Source organism: Vigna angularis, chromosome 4 (assembly GCF_016808095.1).
Source record: "Vigna angularis cultivar LongXiaoDou No.4 chromosome 4, ASM1680809v1, whole genome shotgun sequence".
Classification (NCBI taxonomy): domain Eukaryota; kingdom Viridiplantae; phylum Streptophyta; class Magnoliopsida; order Fabales; family Fabaceae; genus Vigna; species Vigna angularis.
In genome coordinates this window covers 42,339,822-42,362,609 of record NC_068973.1, presented here as the reverse complement: position 1 = coordinate 42,362,609, position 22,788 = coordinate 42,339,822, and the positions used below count along the sequence as shown (strand labels likewise).

The 22,788-nt window shown below is 30.8% G+C and overlaps 3 protein-coding genes across 3 annotated transcripts; 2 read left to right on the top strand and 1 right to left on the bottom strand.

Moving 5' to 3' along the window:
* The first annotated feature begins 1,757 nt into the window (after positions 1-1,757).
* Positions 1,758-6,074, top strand: LOC108330548 (beta-galactosidase 13). The gene is made up of 17 exons (XM_052876678.1): positions 1,758-2,055; positions 2,253-2,348; positions 2,446-2,558; positions 2,650-2,716; positions 2,791-2,883; positions 2,970-3,113; positions 3,194-3,288; positions 3,382-3,487; positions 3,581-3,784; positions 3,877-4,044; positions 4,135-4,313; positions 4,408-4,517; positions 4,600-4,709; positions 4,817-4,924; positions 5,009-5,113; positions 5,219-5,364; positions 5,469-6,074. The coding sequence occupies exons 1-17, from the start codon at positions 1,837-1,839 to the stop codon at positions 5,935-5,937; spliced, it is 2,532 nt and encodes an 843-aa protein (XP_052732638.1). The 5' UTR covers positions 1,758-1,836; the 3' UTR covers positions 5,938-6,074.
* Positions 6,075-11,800: 5,726 nt separating this feature from the next.
* Positions 11,801-16,049, top strand: LOC108330547 (beta-galactosidase 13). The gene is made up of 17 exons (XM_052876679.1): positions 11,801-12,093; positions 12,232-12,327; positions 12,421-12,533; positions 12,627-12,693; positions 12,783-12,875; positions 12,962-13,105; positions 13,187-13,281; positions 13,375-13,480; positions 13,575-13,778; positions 13,872-14,039; positions 14,130-14,308; positions 14,403-14,512; positions 14,594-14,703; positions 14,811-14,918; positions 15,003-15,107; positions 15,214-15,359; positions 15,467-16,049. The coding sequence occupies exons 1-17, from the start codon at positions 11,875-11,877 to the stop codon at positions 15,933-15,935; spliced, it is 2,532 nt and encodes an 843-aa protein (XP_052732639.1). The 5' UTR covers positions 11,801-11,874; the 3' UTR covers positions 15,936-16,049.
* A 2,565-nt stretch (positions 16,050-18,614) lies between these two features.
* Positions 18,615-21,925, bottom strand: LOC108330885 (uncharacterized). The gene is made up of 11 exons (XM_017565475.2): positions 21,758-21,925; positions 21,496-21,667; positions 21,309-21,383; positions 20,973-21,210; positions 20,753-20,877; positions 19,929-19,962; positions 19,793-19,839; positions 19,530-19,679; positions 19,350-19,414; positions 19,190-19,259; positions 18,615-19,094 (listed from the first exon to the last, which is right to left on the bottom strand). Exons 1-11 carry the CDS (start codon positions 21,870-21,872, stop codon positions 18,932-18,934), a joined length of 1,254 nt encoding a protein of 417 aa, XP_017420964.1. The 5' UTR covers positions 21,873-21,925; the 3' UTR covers positions 18,615-18,931.
* Positions 21,926-22,788: the final 863 nt, after the last annotated feature.

Below are 22,788 nucleotides of genomic sequence, written 5' to 3'. Positions count from 1 at the left end.
ATAAATATCAAAATAAATATACAGACGTTTTGAAAAGAATAAATATATAAAATATATTAAAATTAAAGAAAGTATTTTTTGGTTATATATTATTTTATATATGTGAAAAATAATTTGGTCAGTCAAGATCCTTTTAATACAAATCAAGCTCCGCCACTCCTTAGTATGACATATCTAATCCTCTTATTATTTATATATTTTAAATATGTATAAAAAAAACAAGTTTAAGGCTATGTGTGATAAAACTGATTTCTTGTTATTTTTGAACCTCTGTTGATAATTTATTTATTTTTCGAGAAATTTTGGAAATATTTGAATTTATATATTTTGTTCATAATTTCAAATAATTAATTAGCAATATTTTGTTATATACCACGAAATAAATTTGTTGTTTAAGTGACAATTTATTTACTTTAAATAATAATGTAAAACAAAATATCTACATATTTGTAATGTGGCTTTAAACCAAACGTTATTTTATTTTTGAATTTATGTGTTTCGAGTGTGAGAATTTAAAAAACCTTGAGAATTTAGAAAATCTTGAGAATTTAGAAAACCGTCTAAGAGCATTTCCGAAAGAGAAGCAGTACGTTGATCCAGACCTTCCGTATTCTCAAGGGGATTCTCATTCCTTTCCTACATCAACCATAAGGATTGTAAATTATAATCAATCGTTTGACTTATATATAATATAAATTTATTCTCAGTTAATATTAATAAATAAACAATTAATTTTGATATAAATATAACTTATATAGAATTGAGTGTAGATGAAAATAAATAAATAGCTGAAAATAAAATATGTCTTTAAAGTTTTTTTTTAACGAACATCTTTGGATGAAAATCCTACTCTTTAATTTGAGTATATTAATTAATAATGTAAATATATTATCAAATTTAATTCTTATACACTCTTCACTGGAGGTATTTTAAATATGAAATATCAAACAACTAACCATGCCTTTTAAATAAATTGTTAAAGAAACACAATGAGATTAAAAAATGTACATTTCCAATATATTTTAATTAAATACGCATAAATTAAAAATTCACTTTCAAATTCGACATATTTCTCGACAATTTATTAATATAAATGGTACTTCAATTTAAATTTCTTAAATATAACTTTAGATTTAAGTCTTATAGATTAAAGATATAACTTTTCAAAAATAATAAACTAAGTTATTAATTATATATTATTTACAAATTACTTGTCATTCACCTTTATTTAGTTAGAATCGTCGCATTCTAAATGATAACTTTAATTATAACTATTAAAGAAATTATAATAAATAAAAACTTTATCCCGTACCATAATTTATATTTAAAAAAGAAAGGAATCTATTTTCAATAATTTATTTTCAAAAGACTAATTAAAAGTACTAAATACAATAAATGTGTAAAAATAAAATATAATAATAATAACTAATTTGAATTTAACTATAACAAGTGTCTGGTTCTTTTAAACAATGAAATCTCTTATTTTAAAAGGTGGTGAGTAAATTTAGATAGTTTGCACTAAAAGAATATAGTAAACGAGGAAACATGACTCTTTGAGTTTTTTATGGCCAAGAAAAAAATTGATTACATAAAAATAAGGTTAAGAAAAGAAGAAAGCATTACCATTAAATAGTAAAACAATGTAAAAAATAGTTGGTGGAAGTGCAATTTTGTCTCACAGGTTGACACCTATTGGTGTGTAAGTAGTATAAAAGAAAAGTTGATACAACTAGCAAATCAGCTTCTGGGTACCTCTCTCTCTACTTGAGAAAGAGGAACCTTGTATTGGCTCACTCAAATTCTCCTTTCAATTCTCATGCAAGATCAATAAAAAGGATGGAACACACCAATAACACCATGTTTCGCACCCTTTTTCTCATGGCCTTGGTTTCCACTATTGTGGTTGTGACACAAGGACGTGGTCACCATAAAAGCGAGTATGGTCGTCACATGACTGCTCAAAATGTCACTTACGATGGCAAGTCATTGTTCATTAACGGAAGGCGTGAGCTGCTATTTTCAGGTTCCATCCACTATCCACGAAGCACACCCGATGTAAGTTACTTTCATCATATATATATATATATATATATATATATATATATATATATATATATATATATATATATATATATATATATATATATATATATATATATATATATATATATATATATATTATAATATTGTATTTCTTCATGTAAAGAAAAAAAATATGGTTCATCGCACATATCTTTACATGAATAATGTAGATGTGGCCTGTCCTTCTTGATAATGCAAGACGTGGAGGCATAAATGTCATCCAAACCTACGTGTTTTGGAATGCTCATGAGCCCATACAAGGACAGGTGAATTAATTTTTGTTTCTTGATTCAATTGTTTCCAGACCACAAAACTCAAAGGGGGTTTATGAAAATGTTCTTTTTTTCTCCTGTCAATATGTAGTTCAACTTTGAAGGTAATTACGACTTGGTAAAGTTTATTAAGCTTGTTCAAGAGTTTGGAATGTTTGTCACTCTCAGGGTTGGACCCTTCATCCAAGCCGAGTGGAACCACGGGTACAATCCATTTATTAATATGATTTTCAAATATATGATTCATTTTCTTTGTTATTCTCAACCTTACTCTCATTCCTAATATATTCATTAGAGGACTTCCATATTGGCTTAGAGAGGTTCCTGACATCATATTCCGCTCTGATAATGAGCCTTATAAGGTAATCTCAATCCTCCATATATAATTCCTTTAACATGAAAATTGAATTAATATGAAAATTCCTTAAATTTAAAGCAACATATGCAAGCATTCGTGACAAAGATTGTACAAATGATGAAAGATGAGAAGCTCTTTGCTCCACAAGGAGGCCCCATCATCTTAGCTCAGGTATTGATTTTGTAATCAAGCATGTGTTTAATTTCTGTTTGAGTAATCAATGTATGTAAATATGTAGCATTATTCAATGGTTGTAGATTGAGAATGAGTACAACCACATTCAACTTGCATATGAGGAGAAGGGAGTCAGTTACGTCCAATGGGCTGCAAACATGGCAGTAGCATTGAATGTTGGAGTTCCATGGGTCATGTGTAAGCAAAGAGATGCACCTGATCCAGTGGTAAGTTATGACACAGTAGTGGTAACATAGCCACAAATTCTCTTTCATCTTAGCTTGACATATTGTGATTTCATTTTTAGATCAATGCATGCAATGGAAGACATTGTGGTGATACATTCTCAGGACCAAACAAACCATACAAACCAGCCATATGGACAGAGAACTGGACCGCTCAGTAAGAAATGACTTAACGTTCGTCCTTAATGAAAAACATCAAAATCATGAGCACTTCTAATACTACATTTTATTTTGTAATCTTGAACTTCAGGTACAGAGTACATGGAGATCCACCATCCCAAAGATCCGCAGAAGATATTGCATTTTCAATTGCTCGATTTTTCTCCAAGGGTGGAAACTTGGTCAACTACTATATGGTGTTTCTCTCACAACTAAATCTTGTTGTACTAATAGAATTTATGACCATAATTATTTTTTAAAATTTGTAACTTAATGTGTAACTTTTGTAGTACCATGGAGGAACAAACTTTGGTAGAACTAGTTCTGCCTTTACCACAACTCGTTATTATGATGAGGCACCACTTGATGAATACGGTTTACAAAGAGAACCAAAATGGAGTCATTTGAGAGATGTGCATAAAGCTGTGCTCCTTTCTAGGAGAGCTATCCTTGGTGGCGATCCCAATGTAGAAAAGTTGAATGAATTTCATGAGGTAAGCATTTGACATTATTTTGAATGTTACATAGAGATAACATAGTGTAAAAAAAAATCAAGCTATAATATGTTGGTATATATGTCATGCAGATTAGAACCTTTGAGAAGCTTGGAACAAATTTGTGTGCTGCTTTCATCACAAACAACCACACAACAGATGCAGCCACTATTAACTTCAGGGGCACTAACTACTTTTTGCCTCCACATTCCATTAGTGTCCTCCCTGACTGCAAGACTTTAGTCTACAACACACAAAGTGTAATTAAATAACTTGTTTCTTCGTCTCCAATATGTTATCACATATAATTCACAAATGGATATTTCACTCACAAATGGTACATGTAATAGATTGTTTCACAACATAATTCGAGGAACTACGAGAGGTCTCCCATTGCAAACAATTTCCAATGGGAGATGTTCAACGAGGCCATCCCAACAACTAAAAAAATGGATGTGTACCAAAATATTCCGGCAGAGCTTTACAGTTTGCTTAAGGACACTACTGATTATGCTTGGTACACCACCAGGTGAGTTTGTGTAGGAATATTGTTTAATTATTTTATTTTGAAAACATTTTATATGACTATTGTCTTTAACTTTTAACCTTTTTACTCACTGCAGCTTTGAGTTGGCTCCAGAAGACTTGCCAATAAAGCCTGGAGTTCTCCCAATTCTTCGTATTATGAGTCTTGGACACACAATGGTTGCATTTGTAAATGGAGACCTCGTTGGTAAGGATAATAAGTTAAAAAACATATCATAAAGGTGAGAAGACATGTTTCTAATGTAAGTGTCTTAATTATTGCGACTTAGGAACTGCTCATGGAACTCATGAAGAAAAATCTTTTGATTTTCAACGACCAGTTCAACTTAGAGTTGGAACCAACTATATTTCCATCCTGGCTGGCACAGTTGGATTACCTGTACAGGACTTACTTTTCTCTTCTTTTGTGTTTAATGAACATTGATCTAAGTTTCAATTAGTATAACAGAATAACGTTTCTTCATCACTTCAAATTTGAATATATAGGATAGTGGAGCTTACATGGAACATAGATACGCAGGACCCAAGTCCATATCCATCATTGCTCTCAACACAGGAACACGTGATATCACTACCAATATGTGGGGTCATCGGGTTAGTTGAATTACAGCTCGATAGTAAAATTGTGGTTCAACATGTTATAATGACATAACTAAAACAATTAATTATAATTTATAGGTTGGTTTGAGGGGTGAAGGCATGAAAGTTTTCAGTGATGAAGGATCATTAAAGGCAAAATGGAAGCCACTCAGTCCAGTCCCACGCCCTCTCTCCTGGTATAGGGTAAGAAATATCACATGTCTTATGTCAATCTATTATATTTAACAAACACTTTAAAATTCTTTATGTTGTATAATTTTTTGATGATATCATGCATTGATTTTACAGACAAGATTTGTCACCCCAGAGGGAACAGGTCCAGTTGCCATCAGGATGACTGGAATGGGAAAAGGAATGATGTGGATCAATGGTAAAAACATTGGTCGCCACTGGATGAATTTCCTCTCCCCTCTTGGAAAGCCCACACAATCAGAGTAAGCGAACCACTCACTAGAAATGAAAATTTTTCTCTTGGTTTTTTTAGACACAAAAAAGGAGTATTGTGTTGAACATTTTGTAACTTGCACCACTCATTCAGGTTCCACATCCCAAGATCTTTCCTCAACCCACAAGACAACTTGCTTGTTATATTTGAAGAAGAACCATTAGCTCCAGTGCAGGTTGAGATCTTGAACGTGAATAGAGACACAATTTGCAGTTTCATTGCAGAGAACGATCCTCCTAATGTGAATTCATGGGTGTCTAGAAGAGGAAATTTTCACCCTATTGTTCCATACATTGGACCCCAAGCCTCACTAATGTGTGCACCTGGGAAAAAGATTATGACCGTTGAGTTTGCTAGCTTTGGCAATCCAAGTGGTTATTGTGGAGAGTATATTTTAGGAACTTGCAATGCTGTTGCTACTAAGCAAATCGTGGAGCAAGAATGCTTAGGCAAAGAAACTTGCTCGGTTGCATTAAATCGTGTAATGTTCAATCAAAATGGTGCAGATCCATGCCCAGAAATATTGGTAAAAACTCTTGCAATTCAAGTGAGGTGTTCTTAGATCAATCATAAATGAATCTAAGATGGCTGGTTTGATTTTGTCAAAATAGAGTCCAGGAGCTCAACTTGTATCATTGTTTTTTGGTAGCATACTTGGATTCAATGATTAAATTATTTGTTATTTATCTTTGCAATAAAAGTTCCACCATTCAATTTTGTTCTCCACTTTCTTATTTTGCTTCGTCTTTAAATTCTTTCAACGTTATCTATATATACATTTAATGGTACATATATGTCCCAATTTATAAATTACATTCATACTACTTAATTTTTCATTTTGAAAATATTATTTCACTTTAATTTTTACAATTATATTAATACATCCATCTTTGAAATATAAATTAAATGAGTATTGATATAATTTATAAAATAATTATCTCAATTAAAATTCATCTCGAAGTTTAAGTAAAAAGAAATTTAAATATATTTTCCTTCTCCAATCCTCTAAAACATTTTCGAAAAAACATAATAATTAAAAAAGTTTCATACTTCAAAATAAATAATACATCATATATAGTTAGATAAATGATATTATTTTAACATACTTAATATCGAAACAAATATATTATAAAAATACATAATTTGAAGAATGGATTTTATATATACCTCATCATCTGGTTACACCTCTGATGAGTTTTTCAATAAAAAAATTTCAAAACTTAAATAATGTTATAAAATTCTATTACTATAAATTTTCTTGTATTTTTGCTTTTTTTTCTTCAAAAAAATACACTAAGAAAATAATAATTAAAGTGTGTCTAACTTCTAAAGTGGTAGTGCTTCAAAGTATAGCTTGCTATTAAGATAGTATCGTTTTCTAAGGTATTGAATACATTTTTTTGGGGGAGAAAAAAAGTAAGAACAATGCTTACAAACCAAAAATGTATCACTTTTACGAATATAATCACTTAGTTAATAAGTGTTTTATGGGCACTCAACAACTACAGGCATTACTTTCCTTTCATATAAATATTAAAACATAATATTAATTTCGTGCATAGACTAACATAATGTTTATAATTAAGAAGTAAGAATAAAATGTTAAACTTGTATAAAAACTATTTAAAGAGTTATATGACATATTTAGCTCTATGCACATGTTTTCATATAGGAATTAATCCGTAAGTGAGTATCAACTAATAAATTTATTATACTAGTTTTTCTTATAACAAATTATTAGTATTATAATTTTATTTTTTGATATTTTACATAATTATTTTAGTTTTAAAAGTTTCTTATTAAGGATAAAATTGAAAAACAAAATATATACACCAAAATAGTGAATCTCTTATATATATATATATATATATATATATATATATATATATATATATATATATATATAATTATATATATATATATTTATTTATTTATTTTGGTCTTTTTTTGTTTTTATTCTTATATACTTTTTTTTCTTTGTGAATGATTTGATTTGTTCTGTATCAACAAAGTTCACTTAGACATGTAAGGTATTTTCTCTTTTATTACGACCTTGAGTAAATTTGTTTTTTATTGTATGCGTTTATGTAAAAAGTTTATGTTCAAAAATGGTGTAATATCAATTTTGTTGCATCAAATAGTTTATAAACTATATATTTGATTACTTTAACTCTTTTTTGATATTTTTTTTATTGTTTATTTTTTTACATGAAAATGTTTGAATATTAAATTTACGTGCTCAAACGCATAAACCTTTAATTGATTGGATACTAAAAAGAAATTATGTTGATTTAATCCTTAGTTTTTGTTTGAGCTTTTGTTTCACTAAAATAATTTTCATTTTTTCTTAACGGTACGACTGTTTGGATATGTAATAAGTCTTCTTTTTAAATCTTTGAGGTATTTCCTCTATTATCGTATTGTTAATTATATAATTCTATTCTTTATTGGATTTAATAGTGTATCAAATCGCTTAGGAGACATACATTTAATCATTTTTACTTAGTACTTTTATTTATTATTTACTTGTAAAATATTATTTGTAAATTCTTTATAATTTTTTATTTATTTTCTAACTATTTTCATAAATGCAATTTTACAATCACAATTATATAAATATATTTTATAATATAATAATTTACTATCATAAGAAAAAATTAATCAGTATCCAAGTTAAAAAATAAATCTCTATCTCTAATTTTGAATTATTATTGATTTAATTTTTTCTATGAAATTTATTGAAGTAGTATGTTATATAATCTTATTAGTACGAAAAGATCTTATTATAATTAAAAGAAAATTGAAAAAGGATAAATTAATTTTATTAATTTTTCAAAATAGTTTTTAACTTCATCAACTTTATTTCAATGTCTGTTTTCTTTATTTCGTGTTGTGAGAACCATTAAAAAATCACTCAAAACCCCAACTTGAGTGGAAGACAAGTGTCGAGGAAGGGGAGCTGGAAAACAAAAAGTGGAAGACAGGTGTGAGCAGTGGAGTGACCGTTCGGCTTTGACGGTAGGAGTAAAACTCTAAGTTTTCAAAATTCACGCCACTCTCTGCATGCAACCATCTTCTTCAACCTTCTGAAACCCCATTCTTCTCCTCCTTCTCTCTAAGATTTCTTCATCTTTTCTCTACAAAAAACTTACTATTTTCTTCCTCCGATCATCAAACATACCACACCTGAGCATTCCCGGCGTCGAGGACGTTCGTTTGAACCGATCAGTTTTCGATTTCAAGCTGGTAAGTTCATCTCTCCCTCAGCCGTGTGGTTTCTTGGACATGTAAACCAAGTTCTGGTTTCATGTGTTGATCACTCTTCTAAAATGAGTGATTTTGATAGTGTTTTGATCTTTATTTGATTTAGTTTCGGAATTTGTCGAGCGTTGGGGGTAGAAGGATTTGTAGAGGTGAACCAGTAACCATATTAGTGAGCGTTCGGTCACGTTAAGAGGTAAGGGAAGTTTATTTAATTTAATTTTATTCTTACTTGGAATGATGGCATGTTTGTGTGAATATTGGATGAAATATGAAGTATGATTGTTACTATGTTTTGGCTGTATGTATGTATAGAGATAAATGTTGAGAAATGTATTAATAAGAGTATGAATTCTGAGTATGTATTTCCATATGAAAATTGATGTTCGTCACTGAAGGTCATTGACCATTCAATTATACAAGCGTTCGTTCTCAGTGGCGTTCGTTCTTAATAAGTGTTTGGTATTAGACCAACGCTCGTTCGATATAGTGTTCGGTTTTCTTGTGGACTCGATTGGAACTTGATTCTTTCATTTGGAGAGAATTCTAGTTGAAGACTAGCGTATTTGTTTCGTTTTGTAATATTTGTACTTAAGCGTTCAACCAAGGATATTTGTTCCTTGGTATTTGATTATAAACTTCAGTATATCTATATGTATTTGTATATTTCGTTCGTTCTTGAACATTAGTTAAATGATATCTTATAATTATCAAGTCTTTATTATATAAGTTAAGTAGTGCTCGGTCTTACACCAAGAGCTCGTACTAAGTAGGGCTCGGTCTCACACCAAGCGCTCGTACTAAGTAGGGCTCGGTCTCACACCAAGTGCTCGTACTAAGTAGTGCTCGGTCTTACACCAAGCGCTCGTAATAAGTAGTGCTCGGTCTTAAACCAAGCGCTCGACCTTGATTCAGTAATATAATTTTTAAAATAAGAGCATAAGGTCAAACTCAATAGTGTTAGCTCTCTACGGTGCTGGGTCTTCGACTAGCATTCGATTTCCTTGATGTTTAGCTCATTAAGAAGCTAAGTATTTATTGGCGTTCGGTTTCTTCATATGATTCCGTCAAGTACTATTATTTGATGTCCTACAGTATCTGTCTCAATTGGTTTCGGCCTAGAGTCTTAGTACTCGGCCTAGGCTTTACAGTGTTCTGTTTGAACTCTTAAGAGTCAGTTCATTGAATTGGTTCACTTGGAAAATAACGTTCGATTCTATTTGTTTCTGAGAAGTATTATTGTATTCGGTCCCTTTCACAACAAGTGAGTAACTCTCTCGATTTGATCTGTTTTGAGTTGGAGACATCTCGGTCTCACTCCAAGTTTTCAGTCTCGTTCTGGGTTAAAAACTAACGTTCGGTATCTGGTATCCTACGAGATCTTTATTAAAATTGGTTAAGTTGAAGTTTTAATGATGAAAGATGATGGAATATGATATGGATGAAATGACTTTGATTATGAAAGAGTATTCCGGGAAGGAATATCTCATGAATGGATATTGGAATTTGTAAAGTATGAATGTGGATAAAGTTAAGCTGACAGTTCATCCTGATATTCCGTGATTACTCGTTTCTCACGTAGAGAAGGGTAAGTCATGTGTGGGAATGACAGGAGGTCCTAGTCCTTATGGTTAATTTGGACAGATAGGACTAACCTCGGGTGGCAGCTGTTGAGGGTATCCCAGTTACTACATCACCCGGGTGCACGAACGTCGTAGCTACACAAAATTCATACAGTCCGGACAGTCAAAGTCTAGTATTAGGCTTTGCATGAAAGAGTTAATGATTTATTTGGTTTAATTGATTTTATGAAATATATGCTGATACATGAATTAAATTACATAAGCTTACCCTATTTTCCTGTCTTGTCCGTTTTGTACGTTCGGTTATTGTCCTGTCGCAATGATCATCCGTGTGGATGTGAGCAGAAGGAGAAGAGCTGCTGGAAGAAGCGCTGGAAGAAGAAAGTTTGGTCGAGGTAGAAGTTAAGACCGAACAGTAGAACCATTCGGTCAGTAGTTAGTTTATTCGTACGATGACTGTTCGATCATCTTTTGCCTTTTTCTTTTGTATGATCGTTCGGTATAGGCCTTTTGTAAACCGTTCGGTCTAGATTGCTTATTTGTACAGTTTTAACTTTGTCGTTATTCTGTAAAACCGTTCGGTCATAAACGTACGTCATATCTTTTGTAAGACTGATATGTAATATTATTAACATGTAATTATTTTATTATATAGTTTTATACTATATTTTTGGGATGTTACACGTATCACCTATGTTAATTTTACAATTACTATCCACTGATCTCTATAATAACCAACTTTATTTCAAAGTATTTAAAACTTATATTAATTGATATTTGAAGCCAAAGATGATGGAATGAGACAAAAAGAAATTATATCTCCATATGTGAGAATAAATTTTCACAACAAAAATGAAAATAAAATAATAAAACCCACAAAACACTCCATTAACATCCCTAAATTGTAACCAGATTGATTGTTCTCTCCTCACGTATTCACTTTTCCTTGTTATGTCTATTAAATATTTTAATGTGAATTTATTTTACAAGAAATTACATTAAAATAAAAAACTTTAAAATAACGTAACTCAATATTTTATTTCCATCACTTTGCTATAAAATTAATTCATCGGTTAACTTGAATATGTAATTGAAATAAATATTCAAAACAGATTTCTCAACAACACCTAGAATGATCTCTCCGTATCTTTTTCACTAGTAAAAATTGTCCGTCTATATTAGAAAAACCATTACCATGCAAAAATAGTGAAATTCAGTATAATAAATGTGTAAAAAAAACATAATAATAATAACTAATTTCAATTCATCTATCACAAATGTTTGGTTTTTTAAAATAATAGAAATATCTTAAGAAGGTAGTAAGTAAATTTAGATAATTTGAACTAAAAAAAATAGTAAATAAGCAAATATGACTCTTTGAGTTTTTTTATGGCCAAGAATAACATGATCCCATAAAATTAAGGTTAAAAAGAAGAAAGTATTACCATTAAATGGTAAAACAATACAAAAAATAGTATGTGAAAGTGCAATTTTGTCTCAGAGGTTGACACCTATTGGTGTAAGAGTAGTATAAAAGAAAAATTGATGCAACTAGCAAATCAGCTTCTGGGTACCTCTCTCTCTACGTGAGAAAGAGGAACCTATTGGCTCACTCAAATTCTCCTTTCAATTCTCATGCAAGGTAAATAAAAAGGATGGAACACACCAATAACACCATGGCTCGCACCCTTTTTCTCATGGCCTTGGTTTCCACTATTGTGGTTGTAACACAAGGACGTGGTCACCATAAAGGCGGGTATGGTCGTCACATGACTGCTCAGAATGTCACTTATGATGGCAAATCAATGTTCATTAACGGAAGGCGTGAGCTGCTATTTTCAGGTTCCATCCATTATCCACGAAGCACACCAGATGTAAGTTACTTTCATCACACACACACACATATATATACATATATATTATAATATTATATTTTTTCATGTAAAGAGAAAAATATATATATATATATATATATATGGTTCATCACACATATCTTTACATGAATAATGCAGATGTGGCCTGTCCTTCTTGATAATGCAAGACGTGGAGGTATAAATGTCATCCAAACCTACGTGTTTTGGAATGCTCATGAGCCCATACAAGGACAGGTGAATTAATTGTTGTCTATTGATTCAATTGGTTTGGGACCATAAAACTTAAAGGGGGTTTTGTGAAAATGTTTTTTTCCTGTCAATATGTAGTTCAACTTTGAAGGTAATTACGACTTGGTGAAGTTTATTAAGCTTGTTCAAGAGTTTGGAATGTTTGTCACTCTTAGGGTTGGACCCTTCATCCAAGCCGAGTGGAACCACGGGTACAATATCCATTAATTAATATGATTTCCAAATATATGATTCATTGTCTTTGTTATTCTCAACCTTACTCTCATTCATTATATGTTCATTAGAGGACTTCCATATTGGCTTAGAGAGGTTCCTGACATCATATTCCGCTCTGATAATGAGCCTTATAAGGTATTCTCAATCCTCCATATATGATTCCTTTAACATGAAAATTGAATACATAATTTAAGCATTAACATGAAAATTACTTTAATTTGAAGCAACACATGCAAGCCTTCGTGACAAAGATTGTACAAATGATGAAAGATGAGAAGCTCTTTGCTCCTCAAGGAGGCCCCATCATCTTAGCTCAGGTCTTGATTTTGTAATCAACCATGTGTTTAATTTCAGTTTGAGTAATCAATGTATGTAAACATGCAACATTATTCATTGGTTGCAGATTGAGAATGAGTACAACCATATTCAACTTGCATACGAGGAGAAGGGAGTCAGTTATGTCCAATGGGCTGCAAACATGGCAGTAGCATTGGATGTTGGAGTTCCATGGGTCATGTGCAAGCAAAGAGATGCACCTGATCCAGTGGTAAGTTATTACATAATATTGGTAACATAGCCACAAATTCTCTTTCAACTTAACTTGACATCTTGTGATTTCATTTAATAGATCAATGCTTGTAATGGAAGACATTGCGGTGATACATTCTCAGGACCAAACAAACCATACAAACCAGCCATATGGACAGAGAACTGGACCGCTCAGTAAGAAATGACTTAACGTTCGTCCTTAGTGAAAAACTTCAAAATCATGAGCACTTCTAATACTACATTTTATTTTGTAATCTTGAACTTCAGGTACAGAGTACATGGAGATCCACCATCCCAAAGATCCGCAGAAGATATTGCCTTTTCAATTGCTCGATTTTTCTCTAAGGGTGGAAACTTAGTCAACTACTATATGGTGTTTCTCTCTCAACTAAATCTTGATGTACTATTAGAATTTATGATAATAATTTTTTTTCTTAAATTTGTAACTTAATGTGTAAATTTTGTAGTACCACGGAGGAACGAACTTTGGTAGAACCAGTTCTGCCTTTACCACAACTCGTTATTATGATGAGGCACCTCTTGATGAATACGGTTTACAAAGAGAGCCAAAATGGAGTCATTTGAGAGATGTGCATAAAGCTGTGCTCCTTTGCCGGAAAGCTATCCTTGGTGGCGATCCCAATGTAGAAAAGTTGAACGAATTTCATGAGGTAAGCATTTGACATTATTTTGAATGTTACATAGAGATAACATAGTGTCAAAAAAATATCAAGCTAAACTTTGTTGCTATATATGTCATGCAGATTAGAACCTTTGAGAAGCTTGGAACAAATTTGTGTGCTGCTTTCATCACTAACAACCACACAACAGATGCAGCCACTATTAACTTCAGGGGCACTAACTACTTTTTGCCTGCACATTCCATTAGTGTCCTCCCTGATTGCAAGACTTTAGTCTACAACACACAAAGTGTAATTAAATAACTTGTTTCTTCATCTCCAATATGTTATCACATATAATTCACAAATGGATATTTCACTCACAAATGGTACATGTAATAGATTGTTTCACAACATAATTCGAGGAACTATGAGAGGTCTCCCATTGCAAACAATTTCCAATGGGAGATGTTCAACGAGGCCATCCCAACAACTAAAAAAATGGATATGTACCAAAATATTCCAGCAGAGCTTTACAGTTTGCTCAAGGACACTACTGATTATGCTTGGTACACCACTAGGTGAGTTTGTGTAAGGATATTGTTTAATTATTTTATTTTGGAAACATTTTATATGACTATTGTCTCTAACTTTTAACCTTTTTATTCACTACAGCTTTGAGTTGGCTCCAGAAGACTTGCCAATAAAGCCTGGAGTTCTCCCAATTCTTCGTATTATGAGTCTCGGACACACAATGGTTGCATTTGTAAATGGAGACCTTGTTGGTAAGGATAATAAGTTAAAAACATATCATAAGGGTGAGGAGACATGTTTCTAATGTAAGTGTCTTAATTATTGTGATTTAGGAAGTGCTCATGGAACTCATGAAGAAAAATCTTTTGATTTTCAACGACCAGTTCAACTTAGAGTTGGAACCAACTATATTTCCATCCTGGCTGGCACAGTTGGATTACCTGTATGAGACTTATTTTTCTCTTCTTTTGTGTTTAATGAACATTGATCCAAGTGTCAATGTGTATAAAAGAATAACGTTGTTTCATCACTTCAAATTTGAATATACAGGATAGTGGAGCTTACATGGAACATAGATACGCAGGACCCAAGTCCATATCCATCATCGCTCTCAACACAGGAACACGTGATATCACTACCAATATGTGGGGTCATCGGGTTAGTTGAATTATAGCTCGATAGTAAAATTGTGGTTCAATATGTTATATTGACATAACTAAAACAATTAATTTTAATTTATAGGTTGGTCTAAGGGGTGAAGGCATGAAAGTTTTCAGTGATGAAGGATCATTAAAGGCAAAATGGAAGCCACTCAGTCCAGTCCCACGCCCACTCTCCTGGTATAGGGTAAGAAATATCACACGACTTATGTTAAACTATTATATTTAACTTAACACTTTAAAATTCTTTATGCTGTATATTTTTTTGATGATATCATGCATTGATTTTACAGACAAGATTTGTCACCCCAGAGGGAACAGGTCCAGTTGCCATCAGGATGACTGGAATGGGCAAAGGAATGATGTGGATCAATGGTAAAAACATTGGTCGCCACTGGATGAGTTTCCTTTCCCCACTTGGAAAGCCCACACAATCAGAGTAAGCAAACCACTCCCTAGAAATGAAAATTTTTCTTTTTGGTCTTTTTAAACACAAAAGAATAGAGTATTGTATTGAACATTTTGTAACTTGTACCACTCATTCAGGTTCCACATCCCAAGATCTTTCCTCAACCCACAAGACAACTTGCTTGTTATATTTGAAGAGGAACCATTAGCTCCAGTACAGGTTGAGATCTTGAACGTGAATAGAGACACAATTTGCAGTTTTATTGTAGAGAACGACCCTGCTAATGTGAATTCATGGGTCTCTAGAAGAGGAAATTTTCACTCTATTGTTCCATACATTGGACCCCAAGCCTCACTAATGTGTGCACCTGGGAAAAAGATTATGACCGTTGAGTTTGCTAGCTTTGGCAATCCAAGTGGTTATTGTGGAGAGTATATTTTAGGAACTTGCAATGTTGTTGCTACTAAGCAAATCGTGGAGCAAGAATGCTTAGGCAAAGAAACTTGCTCGGTTGCATTAAATCGTGCAGTGTTCAACCAAAATGCTGCTGATCCATGCCCAGAAATATTGGTGAAAACCCTTGCAATCCAAGTGAGGTGTTCTTAAATCAATCTATAAATGAATCCAAGATGACTGGTTTGATTTTATCAAAGAGAGTCCTAGAGCTCAACTTGTATCATTATTCAATGATTACATTATATGTCATTTATCTCGCAATAAAAGTTTCACCATTCAATTTTGTTCACAACTTTCGTATTTTACTTTATTTTAAATCCTTTCAACAATTATTTATGTTTACTACTTAATTTTTCATTTTAAAAATATTAATTCACTTTGATTTTTACAATTATATTAATACATCAATCTTTAAATATAAAATAAATAAGTATTGGTATAAATTAACCATCAGTTAAAATAAGAAACTAACTTTTCAATACATCCAATAATACATTTCTTAAGAGTTTAAGTCAAAAGAGAATTTATATATCTCTCTCTTACAATCCTCTAAAATGTTTTTGAAAAAGCATAACAATAAAAGAATTTCATACTTCAAAACAAATAATACGTCATATATAATTAGACTAATAATATTATTTCAACTGGATCGAAATAAATATATTATAAGAATATATAATTTGAATAATAACGAAATTTTAATATATCCAGCCTCTTGTTACAGTTCTAATCTGTTTTTGGATAAGAAAAAGTTTAAAACTTAAATAATGTTATAATACTTATAAAATTCTCTTATATTTTTTGGTTTTATTTAGAAAAAAAAATACACCAAGAAAATAATAATTAAAGTGCAGATCTATCTTCTAAAGAGGTAGTGCTTGAAATAAGTGAAGTGTAGCTTGCTATTAAGATAGTATCGTTTCCTAATGTATTAATATATTTTTTGTGGAAAAAAGTGAGAACAGTGCTTAGTTAATCACTTTTACAAATATAATCACTTAGTTAATAAGTGATTTATGGGCACTCAGGCATTACTTTCCTTTCATATAAATATTAAAACATTATATTAATTTGGTGCATAGACTACAACATAATGTTCATAATTAAGAAGTGAGAATGAAATGTTAAACTTGTATAAAAACTATTTAAAGAGTTCCATGACATATTTAGCTTTATGCACATGTTTTCATATAGAAATTAATCTGTAAGTTAGTATCAAATAATAAATTTATTATACTAGTTTTTCTTACTATAAATTCTTAGTATTATAATGTTTTTTTGGATTATTATAAAAATATTTTAAAATCTGAAAATAAATTTTAGAGTGAGATTCAGAAGTCATTTTAAGGATCTTTTATATTTTATTTAATGAACTTATAAATTTATTTGACCAAAAACTTATATTTTAAAAAAGTATCTTACTAATTTTATCATTTCCTTAGTTACAGAAGAACAGTTAATTTTAAATATTTACTTGAAGTAATATTTAAGTTTACATTTTTTTTCTACTTTTAATATTTTAGTAAATTGTCACGTCCCTTGCCTCTTTTAGTATTATACAATTTACTTTAATTCTTATTATACTATCTATTATATATTGAATAAAACATTTTATCTTTAAACAATATTTGATAAGGTAAGTGATCAAAACTAACTGAAATAACTAAAATAAATTAAATATATTGTTATAAAAAATATAAACGGTATAAAAATCATATGCTCTTATCATATATTTAATTATACAATTTCATGTTCAATTTCATATATATCGAATTGTTTTTGGGACATAAAATTAATCTTTTTCACTTTTTTTTTAATACTTTGATTTCTTATTTACTTTCATAATTTTGTGATTTCTTTATAAGTGTAATTTTGCAATCGTTTGTATAAATTTATTTCATTTAATATAATATAATAATTTATTACCATAAATATTTTTTTAATCAGTATTCAAAATATATTTAAATTAATAGAATAAAATATCTATTTCTAATTTCAAATTATTATTGATTTAATTTTTTATTTTTATGCAATTTTATTGAAGTAGTATGTTATATAATCTTTTTTTGTATGAAAAGATCTTGTTATAATTTAAAAACGTAAAGTGATAACAAATTTAAAATATTTTAAAACTTTATTGTTTGCTTGTTTTTCTTATTTTTTCAAAATAATTTTTAACTTCATCAACTTTATTTCAATGTCCTTATTTTCTTTTTTTTTGGGTATCACCTATGTTAATTTATAGAAGTAATATAATATCCAAATTTAGAAGTTTCAATTCAATAATCTTTATAATAACCAAATTCAAAGTATTTATTAAATTTCAGACAATAAAAAAATGATAAAATGAGATAAAAAAAATTATATTTCCATAATGAGAATAAATTTTTACTTAAACAATGAAAATAAAACAATAAAACCCACAAACACTCCATTAACATCCCCCTAAATTATATCCAGATTGATTTTTCTCTCCCTACGTATTCACTTTTCCTTGTTATATCTATTAATTATTTTACAAGAAACTACATCAAAAAACAAAAAACTTAAAATGACAACTCTATTTTATTTCCATTAGTTTGCTACAAAATTAATTCATCAGTTAACTTGCATATATAATTAAAAGGAAATTAGTAAATAACCAAACACTAAAAAATCAGATTAAAAAAGAAATTTAAAAATTATTCATTTATTTTATTTTCAGATCTGTCTTGAATACAGTAAAATTGATGAATGTATGTAGACATAACAATAAGTATCATTTGTGTATATTGAGCAAGCCCATGAATTTGATATTCCTTTTAAAGCACAAGAAATAAACCATTAATATTATATCAAAATCAAATCATTTCATGTTAGAGAAGAAAAAATACTCCTCACAAAGTAAACGAAGTAGAACTAATCCCATTCCATCCTTAATTTACAAAATTTAAATAATGGTAGTGCTTACTTTTTACTACTTCCGTTTATTCAATTTTCTAACATCAATCCTACCACAGTTCAAAATAATTTGACATGTTGACAGCAATTATAGGGTCACTACCGTAGGCTACCGCATATGATACCATCTGTGGAAAGCTTTCACTTCCTACTCACGGACACACAGTTCTGCTCGACAAAGTGGGGCTGAGAGCAATATAGGAAATTTAGAAGTCTTCGTCCGAGCTTACAAAGTCTAATTCAATCATCTTTTCAGTAGGCTTTGAAGTTTTAGCAGCCAAAACCTGGTCATCTGATTTTATTCTTTTTCCATCCAACTGTCGGTTTCCTATGACTGAAGAAGATCCCACATTCGGAAAGGATGATTTCCTGAAGAAAAAAATAAGTCAAATTGGAATGTCCGTCCTTTAACAATGGCATCTATAAGATGTGACAAACTAGAATGGATGTTTTCTTCATCTCACCTCTTCTCCGTACATTTTTGTTCATGTGGAATCTTTGATCCTTTATCCTTCGCTTTCGGATTCGTCATGGCTGAGTATATGCGCAAAAGTAAGCTAAGAACACAATATCAACCATGAATACACTAATGAATGTCATTAAAGTTATGTGTAATCCAATCACCTGCAAGCTGAGAAAGAAACCTGATCCCTTGAGAATGAGGAGTTGTTGTTACTTTTCCTGCATTGCTGGCACAGAAATTATTATTAATGCTAGACTTCAAAAGAATCAACTGGAGAAAAAAATAAAATGTCTTTAATATAACTCAGCATGTGCCCCTCGGGTCAAAATAATAGAGCAAACCTCAATGCCTTTCTGAGACCATCCGCGGACAATAGTTTCACTGGCCGAGAATTCTTCGAGTTTGTTTTGTCAGCAAGGGGGTCAACTAAGTAAATTCCTTCTGATTTGAGGTAATCCCTAGACTTAGGCCTAAACGCTGTTCTTAAGTTTCTGCTAACAAAAGAACACGTGTTTAAATGTCACAACAGATCAAATCAGACAAATTGAGAGCAAGCTTTAAACTAGCAATAAGAAATTGAACATTGAAAGAACTAAATACGCACCCTCCCATGAGTTCACTTCGCATCGTGGAATATTTCTCTGATGCTTTCTGCATTATGTTTCTCGTTAGTGAAACTAATAATATCCTCGCTACAGCAGAATAAACAAGAAAACTTACAAGAATTAAACGCTACTCACTGATTTATGATATTTGCAATATGTCCCATGACGTCTAAAATAACAAAGATCAACGGTTATAAAATAGGTATATGACAAACAATGATACTGTCAGAAAGATGGTTTAGAAGGAAGTGTATTAATGACAAAGATATCACAACACGTTTAATGATATTTCATAGTTCCTTTATCAATGAGTACACCTTATAAAATAGTTTTATGAGCAAGTCTTTTAATATTAAAGGTGATATACTCAATAAAAACAAATTAACAAAATGAAATTATGAAAAGTACATGGATTCATGAAACAACTAATATTGCTCATGCTTGGCAAATGTGAATTTAGTAAACTGAATCCTAAAAAAAAAAACGCATAGATTGTTATTGAAGGGGAGATACCTTACAAAAGGCGTAAATCATTAATTCACCCACACTGCTCTTCATTTTCTAAAGTTCACCCTAGACAACATTTTCTTTCAAATGCATCTTTCAAACATTGAAAACAAATTCTGCAACAACACCTAGCCTGATTCACCCGTAAAAACTGTCGCCCTATATTATTTATTAATCCTAAAGGTTGTGTACTTCATCGTGTTTTATTTGTCTGAGTGAAAAATGAAATGTTCTTCTCAAGTTTAAGATACTTGGATACACTGCCAAATTGCAATTTAAAACAGGCACGTTCACTCGTAGGCAAAAATGTAAATAAATAAAAAATTACCATAAGTAACTCCTTAAAATATAGGATGACACGGTTCAAAGAATTTAAAAAAAAAAACTATTGTGAGATCACACGCCATCAAATCAAAAGATAATCATGAAAAGAAACTCAGCTGTTTACGTACTTATTTATGACCAGCGTACAAGCAATCCCATCTGTTCGCTTCCCTTTGCAAACCCCATAATCAACAGAGGTGCCCATCTTCACAATTTGTCTAGGGGAGTATATACTCAAAGAAAAACCATTGCCCTGCAAAAACAGTGAAAATCAGAAAGATTAGAAAACTTACGGCAAACTTTTATTCCCAAACTGAAAAACTGACGCTACTCATAACAATTCAATACCGCACTATCCTTGCGAACAGCACAGTTAAACAGTGCAAAGACCGTTCCCGCTTGCTCTTGCATGTTCCTCTGATAAGCATCTCCGAACAAGAAAAGAGAAATGGTACATTCATCCAGACACCCAATTTTCCATATAGAAAAGCTTTTCCCCGTTGAACTTGTCTTCTGACTCCCCTTCTCAGTCAAAACACCAACAGTGGCCCAATTTCCAGAGAAACTATCTCCAATCAACGAATTCCTGAATAATCCACATAAAAAACCATAAGAAATTCAATCTTTGATACTAGCAAAATATATTAAACGATTTATTCATGAAGAGAAGGTAAAGAAGATTACTTGATAACAGATAACCGAACAAAGCGAATGTCTGAAAATTGTTCCTTCAACTCCGCATGAGTTAACAATTGGTTCCTAGTCAGAACGGAAAACAGATGGAGAGAATAAATTGCAGTTCCGTTGGAGCCGTTAATTTACAGGTAGACATAATAGTGAATAGGGGAAATGAAAATAAGGCGAATCGTACTTAATGCGAAGGCCTGAAAACTTTTCAAGCTGGGAATCGTTAGTAACAGGTTTGTTAGTTGGTTTGAGCGCTTTTGGGGGGTCATAGGGAAGACAATCTTGAACGGCGTTTTTGAATACGGACATGTCAGGTTTGTCCCTTTGGTTGAGCGATTCGTCATCGGAAAGGTAACCTGCAATAAATTACATGAGAAGGAGAAGGGAAGAAAGGAACGAAAAATGCATAAAGAAAAGAAAAAAATTGGTTGAGATAGTGATGATACCTGGTGTGGGAGAAGCAGGAGGAGTGTCGGGAACTCTGTCTTGAAGAGAGAGAAGGAGATCGAGGTCGTCTTCGTGGCTCGCCATGGTGACTAATGCTCTGCCTCTGCGACACATATCACAATACAACAAGAGAAGAGAAGAGAAAAAGGGTTAGGGTTTTAGTGATTTTGATTTTGGAGGGAGACTATGTTTTGGAGGGAATTCAATTCAATTTATAAGTTTACTCATGCTCTTCCCTCTTCTTCTTCAACGGATTATCGTTTTTTTCCTACATTACAAATATGTAAAATTTATGACAAATAAGTATTTTTAAATGTTTTAATAAATAAATATTTTAATATAAATTATATATTAAATTTATAATCAATCGCTTGACTTATAATATAAATTTATTCTTAACTACTGATATTAATAGATAAAAAAATGAAAATAAATAAAGGGATAAAAATAAAATATATCTTGAATTTTTTTTAACGAACGCCTAATGAAATGAAACTAATGAAAATCCTGCTCTTTAATTTGCGTATATTACTTAATAATAAAACCATAGTCAAATTTAATTTTTATATATAAATAGAATTTAAAATATCAAACAATTAACCATACCATTTTAAAGAAGTTGTTAAGAAAACCAACAATTTACCTTACAAAAACAATTGTTTATAACATCATGAAAATAAATAAAAAATACATTTTGAATATATTTTAATTAAATCCACGTAAATTATAATTTACTTTTAAATTGAATAATAATATTTTGACACAATTTTTTACTTTGACACTTAAATAACACGTTATAGATTTCGCTAATGGTTGTATTCAGTCAATCCCATTACATTATTTTATAAATTAATGACATGATACCGTGCGAAATAAATGTATCAGTAACTTGTTAATTTAAGAAATATTTAATTTTTTAAATATAACTTCATATTTAAGTTTTGTAAATTAAAAATATAACTTTTCAAAAACAACTAATTAAGTTATTGATTAGATATGTTTAATTATAAGTGTTAAAAAAATTATGAAA